This window comes from Xiphophorus hellerii, chromosome 11 (genome assembly GCF_003331165.1).
Source record: "Xiphophorus hellerii strain 12219 chromosome 11, Xiphophorus_hellerii-4.1, whole genome shotgun sequence".
In the NCBI taxonomy this organism is placed as follows: domain Eukaryota; kingdom Metazoa; phylum Chordata; class Actinopteri; order Cyprinodontiformes; family Poeciliidae; genus Xiphophorus; species Xiphophorus hellerii.
The window spans coordinates 14,495,371-14,504,097 of NC_045682.1; the positions used below are offsets into that span (position 1 = coordinate 14,495,371).

The 8,727-nt window shown below is 40.3% G+C and overlaps 1 protein-coding gene across 3 annotated transcripts; it reads right to left on the reverse strand.

Annotated features, from left to right (window-relative positions):
- Positions 1-159: 159 nt before the first annotated feature.
- radx (RPA1 related single stranded DNA binding protein) lies at positions 160-7,142 on the reverse strand. 3 transcript variants are annotated; one of them, XM_032577089.1, is made up of 15 exons: positions 5,876-7,142; positions 4,746-4,888; positions 4,449-4,641; positions 4,165-4,273; positions 3,942-4,042; positions 3,729-3,848; positions 2,713-2,808; positions 2,467-2,634; positions 2,254-2,381; positions 2,047-2,165; positions 1,918-1,962; positions 1,743-1,840; positions 1,426-1,662; positions 459-641; positions 160-359 (listed from the first exon to the last, which is right to left on the reverse strand). In XM_032577089.1, the coding sequence occupies exons 1-15, from the start codon at positions 6,462-6,464 to the stop codon at positions 223-225; spliced, it is 2,466 nt and encodes an 821-aa protein (XP_032432980.1). In that variant the 5' UTR covers positions 6,465-7,142; the 3' UTR covers positions 160-222. The 3 variants fall into 3 exon arrangements, with proteins under 3 accessions (XP_032432980.1, XP_032432979.1, XP_032432982.1); XM_032577088.1 differs by having other exon boundaries at positions 1,743-1,843; XM_032577091.1 differs by lacking the exon at positions 1,918-1,962 and having other exon boundaries at positions 1,743-1,858.
- Between the last annotated feature and the right edge of the window lie 1,585 nt (positions 7,143-8,727).

Here is an 8,727-nt window from a genome sequence, read left to right on the forward strand (position 1 = left end):
CAGGAAGTAGGCTCAAAGATCCCAAAAGCAACACATCCTGCGCTACTAAAGAAATTACGAAAGCAAGTCATTAAAATCTACTAATACTTGAAATAAAAGTCAACATTTTCTATGCATGCCAATATTTTAATCATAAAAAATACAATTTACATTAAGGTCTTTTTTTTTGTCAAAAATAAATGTACATGATTGAGTATGATTATAAGAAGTTGCCCTTTTTTTCTAGTCGAGTGTGACATCCATCACTTTGTACACCTTGTCGATGAGGATTTCCACTTTATCTCCTCCCAGCTGACACAACTCCAAAACACACACCACGTGTGTGTTCTCCAGCCCCCGGGCGGTTGCCACGATCTCCTCTGCAAGAAGGCAACCAAACGTTAAAGAAATCAAAGCTAAACGTTCGACTGGCGATGCTGGAGAAGATGAGAGGAGGGATTTATTTCTCCTGTCGCTACCTGACTCCCAGGGAGTTAATTCTCCGTCTCCGGCTGTGCTGTCGAGGGGACAGAGGAAGCCTGATGAGAGGCAGGACAGCATCGAGTTGTCGTGGGGGTCCCGAGAGAGACCAACGGCGCGGGGGTCGTCGGAGCGCACGACGGGGAGAAACGCGGCGTCGACTGCGATCTGCTTGTTAATACCTGACAGAAAAACGTAAAAAAAAATTATAACCAGAATTAGTGGGCCATGTTGAGAACGCACACACTGAAAAGAAAAAGATCTACCTTAACAATAGTTACATTAATTCTAGGGCTGGAATGACTAACCATGATTAATTGGTTATTCAAATAATTGTCAACTAATTTAGTAACTGATTAATTGTTAACTGGAGTATACAGACTCAAAAAGGGCCATTTGCTGCAAAAGCAAAACATACTCAGAGCAGTAATCAACCCAGAACTGTAAGAGAAATGTAAACCTTTGGCATTTAAAATTAAAAATATTTGTATATATGTTTTATTGCATTTTACACAATAAAGATTTTCATTTTCTTGCTTAAAGAAATTGATTTTTTTGTTTATTTGAATCTTTTAATGTATTTCTAACACTGTATAAAACAGGTGGTTAAATGACAAATCTGCAGCTTGTGCCATTTTTTTAATATATATGATTAATCGTCAGAATAATCAATAGAAGAACTAAAATAATTGGTAGTTGCAGCCCTAATGTTTTCTGTCATTTTCTTAAGGTCACACAGACCTCTGACTGCGTACAATGTTTTTTCCTGACAGTAGCTTCCCTCCCTCAGTGTGACTCACTGATGACGTGACGCATCACAATACAAACGTAAAGGTCAGTCAGTTAGTTGTTCCGGTTATAAAAACTGAAAACATTTTTGTCTACAAAAGAAAAACAGAAACATTTTCAGACTGATTCGTAGCAGGTGAAATGACGGGAAACAGGACTGAGCGACTCTGCTCTTACCCAGTATGGTCAGCTGGTAATGCCCGGGGCAGGGAGTGTGTGGCGGCGCGTCGGCAGCCGCCTGCGGCGTCCAGCGCGTCGGCTGAAGGTTGCTCCACCGCAGCAGGGTGCTCTTCTCGTCGAAGGTGAACCTGCGAGAGACGCTGTCCTGATGCAGGCCGCCGTGATGCAAATGCTCGGAGATTTCTTCTCGCTGCTTTGACCAGCTGCTGCTCTCCCAGGACGGAGCAGCGGAGTCTAGTGGGACACACACATTACAGGGAGGCACACACACACACACACACACAGCAGCAAAACTGAAGCAGCAAGTCACTCACCTTGACATTCCTGCTGCTCATGCTGAACCTCCTCATATGCCGAGGCCGACTCCTCTTCTTCCTGCTCTTCTCCTTCTTTCGTGTTTTTGTATTTCAGCCTTCTGGGAGCAAAGAAGCTAAGATTGGTTGTAACTTTTAACTAACAGATAAATGCTCCTGGTTGTAGCTTAATTACCTTTTAGCGGGGGTGCTGGCACAATTTAAGGAAGGTACGGCTTTACTATAAAACACGACGTCAAATTTACAATTACAAATTAATTATTCAGTTTACAAGCATAAAAAAAAAATAGGAATCAAATCCAACCTGAATTGATTTGTCCTTTTCCTTGTGTTAGCTTTGCTCCTGTCAGAAGAGGGAGACATCAGACAGTCTGCGGGATCTTTATGTGTGTCTGATGAATAATTCTTGGGCTCATTTGAAACCTGAAAAAAAAAAAACAGCAGCAAACGTCTTTAACTATTTCTTTTGTTACCATTACTGAAAATACACTGTAAATTATAAATCTCTTACCTTCTTTGGGTAATTTGTGTAGCGGATTGCCGTGATCTCTCCCTGAATTGCCAATTTTTTATGCTCCCTATATTGAAGGCTTTCTAGCTCCCTCTTCAGGTCAGACACAGCAACCAAAGGAACTTGGCCTTAAATAAAAGAACGGCATAAAGCACAAATCTGCACCATAACTGCTAAAGCCTTTAAAATCAATAAATAAATCACTCAAATCACCTGATGTATACGTCGCTGACTGTGAAAATCTCCGTGGGGGAGGGGGGTAACAATAATGGCCGCCGACGGCAGTTTTTTGGAGGACAACGTTGTCCTTCAGAGTCTTGGTCCACTGGATGAAGCTCTTCACTCTGGGGTCGCTCACATATGGCTGGCCCTTGTGGTAACCTGTTGCAGACCCACACCGCCCCAACGCTTTAATCCTGTCATCCTTCTCCGGTCACACTGTCACGTGATTATACCAACCTGTGATGAAGATCTCGGTTTCACAGCTGCTTGTGAGGTAGGGCAAAGACCCTTCCGCCTGACACACCCTCATCTGAGTGCAAACAAGGTAGGTCACTGTGGAAGACAGAGCAGAGATGAGACAGCAGCCAAATACAGTGACTTGTTTAGTGTATTGGTTTATAATTATTGGGAAGACAAATACATTTCCACATTTATACCCAAAACTACTTTGTAACGCCAGTCCCTACATGAACTTTCAAGCTCTTGTCCATTAAAGGCTGTTTGTCTAGGACAAGTTCAAACAAAGCTGCAATATATAACTAAATAAAAAAATATATTTTTTTTACATATTTGTTAAAACTGTGTTGTTATGACTCCTCTGCCTTCTTCCTGTGGTCTTACTGCTACCTGCAGAAATACACTGCTCAGTCAGAAACAGCCAATCTGGGTCAGGGGGAGGGTCTTAGCGGTGTCACTCACTCTCATGTACACTGCTCACACCCCCTCTGTTAGGCTAGTTCCCCACAACAGAGCCTGATGTGAATGCCAGGCTAGTTAGCATGGCCACTGATGTTGGCAAATAAACAGTTTTCCTGGAGAGGTAACTTGTTTCTCCGCTATTAGCACATTGAGCAGCGTGAACATGAGGGTGATTGACAGCACCAAGATGGCTCTGACTGGTTGTTTCTGAAGGGGCGTGGTGAATTTCTGCAGATGGCAGCAGGACCACAGGGAGGAGGTCTGGTATCTTGATTTTTTTTTTTTTAGATTATTTGTCTCATAGTGTCACAACATGGTGGCAGTTTTACTGAATATGAAAATAAACATATTTTATTTGATAAAAGTTACTTACTGCAGCTTTAAGCTGTCTTACAATTTCCACTGCATGGTCACAGGTTCACATTTATCTGCTACTTCGTTTTGCTCCATCACTTGAAATTCCACTGCCAAAAACTGACTTTTGGGGTGTAATATGACACAACGTGTCGCATCTATAATAGTTATAAAAGGCAAAGTATGAGGTTATGATTTACTTGGACAGATTTGATTGAAGATTTCAGGTTGCGACGAGGAAAAAAGTTCCAGAATAAAAGGCCGGTCGGATGTTCCATCCACCGAATGAACCCAGCGATACGTCCAGTATTTTTCTGGAGCTAAAAGTTAAAGCACAGCAATCACTACATGACCAGTCAAAGTGAAATTACAGAGGCTTTCACAATGTGAGTAAATCAAAAAAAAACTTTTACCTTTACTCCCTTTACTCCTGACTCTTTCAACACGGCCAACAAATGTCACCAAACCGATGACGTCACAAGCGGAACCGTTCGAAATCTTCTCCAGCTCTGACCTGGAGCAATCGAGAAACCAAAGAGCAGCTTTTGAGCCAAAAACTGTTGGATTATGGCACGAAAACACACACACGTGACGCGTAAATACATTTTTATTAAAGCAGCGGCTAGCGTTGATCACCTGGTGGTGAACTGGTAGGACACCTCTGGCAGGCCCCACTGTGGGAGGACGCTCTTGGGTGAGACCACAGTGATGTCTGCAGCTGGGTTACGGGGGTTCAGGCAGATTTCTACAAGGAAAAACGTTTACAGAAAAGAAATAAAGTGCAATCAATAAAAAAAAAAATCCCCATGGCAAGTATGAATTATTATAATTCCTATAGCTCAGCTTTTACAATTAAATCATGTTCCTCAACTCAACATCACAGTAGTATTTAGCTAAACGTAACACTCCTAAGTTCATACCTATAGAGGTGAAGTGTTTCATTCGATGGTGGTCCATTTGTGGGCGGGATCTGTTTGAGTAGCTCTGCTTCAAGGTGTAGTTTTGCAGGTACAACACAGCGCCGACGTTCATCCTGAGGTAGTACTCAGGACAGAGCTCGTTCCAAAGCACGAGCGACATCGTGCCGCTCTGGTCGGCGACTTCGAAGTAAGTCTGAAATATCACAAAGTGCATATTTTACCCGGTGTCGCAGTAAAATATCAGGCAAATACAGACTAGAAAAACAGATTAAGGGTAAACCTGTAAGTGAAGCTCACCTGGTAGGGGTAATCAATCTTCAGCCCAAATTTCCCATAATACCTTAACCTGGATTTGTGGATAATCTTCACCAGGAGAGGGAGAGGTTTCCATGAGACCCTGAAGGATGACTCCAGAGAACTGAGGAGGGTGACCTTTGACACTGAAATAAATATATTACATGTTATCAGGATTTCACTCCTTCTCCTTTTCTCATGTACATTTTGCATTATTGACCTTATTTCTTGTTTTATTTTAACCTTCTATGTAATGTTTCACTCTAATCTGCTGAAGAGCCCTTAAGACACTCCAATTCTCCTGGTGCACAATGAAAATAACAATACATTAATGAAATATGATTTGAAAAAGAAGAATCATTACATTTTATTATAAGTAATGCTACACTTAAGGAAAATTAGGAAAACGCAAAGTTTACATTTCTTTAGAACTCAAGCCTCTTTTTTAAATGACATATATACAGTATGTACCTATATAATTAGCTCTTTATAATTTACCTGAATTTTTAAGAGCTATTGCAATTTGAGCAGAGGTGGACAGAGTACTCAAAAATTGTACATATTTTTTAGTCAAGTAAAAGTAAAAAGTAGCCATCCAAAAAATTACTCAGACATTTTTGATATAAAAAAAAAAAAAGTCTACTCAAGTACTGAGTAAGTGATCAAATTATCAATCATTGAGTGATTGATAATATACAAAAACGTTACTCAAGTAAACAAGGTTTCCCCCAGAAAACTTGCTAAGCCCGGTGGTTGGGTGCTAGAGCAGTCATTCGTCCAGCGGCCCGTCGTGTTTTTGAGTTAAAAAATGTTTAAAGTTGACAGGAAATGTGAAAATATCATTTGACAATTATGTGTTATTGAAAGACTGGAAGATTAACACCTGAACGCCAACTATAAAATCTTTAAAAAATGCAAACATTTTTTTAAAAGACTTAAATAAATAAGCAGTGCTTAGCCTGGTGGGGGCACAAGTAAAGCCTGGTGGCCCACCAGGCTTATAATGTACTGGGGGAAAACCCTGAGTAATTGTAATTGAGCAAATGTAACTAATTACTGCCCAACACTGAATTTAAGTGACAGAAAAAGTGCAAAAACAACACAGCAAGAAGCAGAGGACAGCAGGATCTCACCGTCCAGGACTGGGTCCGGTGAAGCAGACCCGGAGATCCACATGTCTCCCTCCGGGTCGTCGTTGTTCCACAGAGACAGGTAGTGTTTGCGGCTCACCTGCAGCGGAACGTCACTCTGCAGCACCGCGCTCCTCTCCATGCCGTGTTTTACCAGCATGGGCAGTGAGCTGGGGTTGTTAATGCGGGGCAGGAGAGTGGACGTCTCTGCGCTGCCCTCGACCTTCTCGACGCAGATATAACCGTGCCCCAGTCTCCTCTCGTTGTAAACAAAGGAGCACTGCCTGACGCTGACGTCCGTCCCGGTCCTCAGGGTGTTTCTGTGCACCAGGTGGTTCAAGCTGGGGTGAAGGAAGCATTTGGCTCGCCAGACTCCGTCTGTGATCGTCACGTCGTAGCTGTAGCTGTCAAGCTGCTGACCCTCGGTCGGCTCGGACAGGTACCTCTGAACGGCAACAACGGCGACAGGAGCCGCCTCCTCGGCCGTGAGTTTCAGGCTTTGAGTGGAGGGTAATCGCTCCAGCGTCCTCTGGAGGAAAGATTCCTGAGGAAGACCGGCTGCCATCGAAGAACAACACGAACTACTCTCCATCACTAAACAGTTAGCTCAGCAGGCGTTAGCTCATGCTAGCTTGTTTACCTCGATGTGTTACACACAGCTAAAAATGATTCCCATCAGCCAATGGAGTACCGTAAAATACTTAACACCTTTCAGATGACGGCGGTAGGGACGCTTTAGTTACTCTGGTAACCGCTGGCTAACGGTTACAAACTGTTTTGGTGCTCTTTGATGACGTCATCATGTGCCGAAGCGAAGTACGGATAAAAAAAAAATAAAATAACTTGCTTAAATATATTGGCATTAAAATACTTTACAATAAGTTGGACAGTGTAAACAAGAGATTGCTATTTTTGAAAAGTCCGCGCTAAACTGCGCAAGAACTGGCGTCACTTCTCTTGAAGTGACGCCATCAATGCGACTGTTCGCCTGTTATGGCAGGTAGTTGTAACATATAATCGGACATCACTGCGCTGATGAATTATGAAATACAAATTTTCCCCCCTAAAATTATGGTTACTTGCTCGAATAAAAATGAAGTGGTCGAGGTAGTACTCATTGTGGAAAGGATAGTTAAACAACAGTTAACGTTAGTTTTCAAAATGAAATGAATGAATCACATAAATGATCAAAATATTAAACATGGACTATGGTGGACCAAAAACGCTGCAATGGCAATGAGAAATATGATTCTGAACCAACAGAGCAAATGTATTACTAGTATTATCAGTAGTAATACATTTAATAATAGAAATAATAATATTTATTTATTGCAAAAGTTCAATTTAAATACTGATATATATATATATGATTTTAAATATTTCTGAAATGGGAGTTTTTGTAGTAGAGGATTTGTTGTCAGAAAGCTGTTTTTCCATGAGTTGAAATATGTTTTCTGAGCAGAAAGATCAATGCATATGAATTTGAAAAGTTGTTTTTTTTTGTCAACAAAAACAGATACTCTGGGTAATTTAACTGTTAATTGTGAATATGGGAGATGTTATTTTGGATTGTTTAATTATTAGAAGAACTTACTCATGGATGTGTGTGAGCTGCATTGTCTGCTTATTACATGCACAATAGGTTTATCATACAGCATACCTAACATATATATATATTTTTTTAATTATTTAAATGCTCTGTGCTTGACTAATTACTATTTTCGAACAACCCTGTTATTATCAATGTTCTGATGTAAAGGTGAGATTTTTGAAACATTTAAAATTCAACTTGAAAAATATGTCAAAGCTGCAGCTGAAAAAAAACAAACACTTTTACTGATGTGCTCCATAAGAATACGTCTTAGACACAGTTTTTTTCCCCTCTTTAGACACTAAGTTTTAACTTATGCCTTAAGGCACATTTTGATTGCCTGAAATTGTTACCTTGCTAAAGCAATTTGTGGAGCCAGCAGGGGGGGCACTGTTTGACTCCAAGAACAGAAATGAGTTTTTACACACAAATCCATTGGAATTGAGTGTATACTGTATATGGATAGTGATGATAGTGTTTCAAGATATTAATTTTTCTGCTGTAATGCAATCAGGAAATCATAACTTGAAACATAGATTGAATTTTGCATTGTATTTTCTTGTTGCAGACAGCAGTAAAGACAGAGGCCCTCAGTGTTTCAGAATTTGTCCTGCTGTGCGCCTTGACCTCAGTCTTGTTTAGCATAATTGAAACTGACAGAGTGTAACTAAGGTTAAGTGGTGTATTGCATTAATTTAAATGTTTTATTCGCATGCAGGGTAAGAGTAACCAGTATTGTTTTGTACATCTATTTAGTGAATGTTAGGAACATTTAATTCAGTTTTTTTTAATTATTATTGTTATTTTGGAAATGTTTATCCTTTTCCTATTGAAAGGGAAATGCAAACCTCTCTGCATGCCAAAATATAGCAGGAAGCAGATGCTTGTGGCTCTAAAACAAACGGGGCCCCCAAGAGCAATATCACACGACAAGTCAGGTTCGCAAATTATTGCAATACTTGATACCTGTAATATTTTTGTTTTTGACACTTTTTAAAGCTGATGTAGAATATGCTGCTGTTTTTATTCTCCCTCTTTTTTTTAACCATCTTCTATAATTATGATTATGTGCATAACAAGTAAACTTTCAAACATTAAATATATAAAGAAGGAGATATTTGTTGAGCTGTGTTAATATAGTGATAGCGGTAAGGGCCAAAAAAAACAAATGTAGGTTTAGGACCCCTTGCTCAGGATGTGTATCCAGCATAGACATAATAAAAACTTTATTATGTCAATGCTGGATACACACACCGTACCTGGT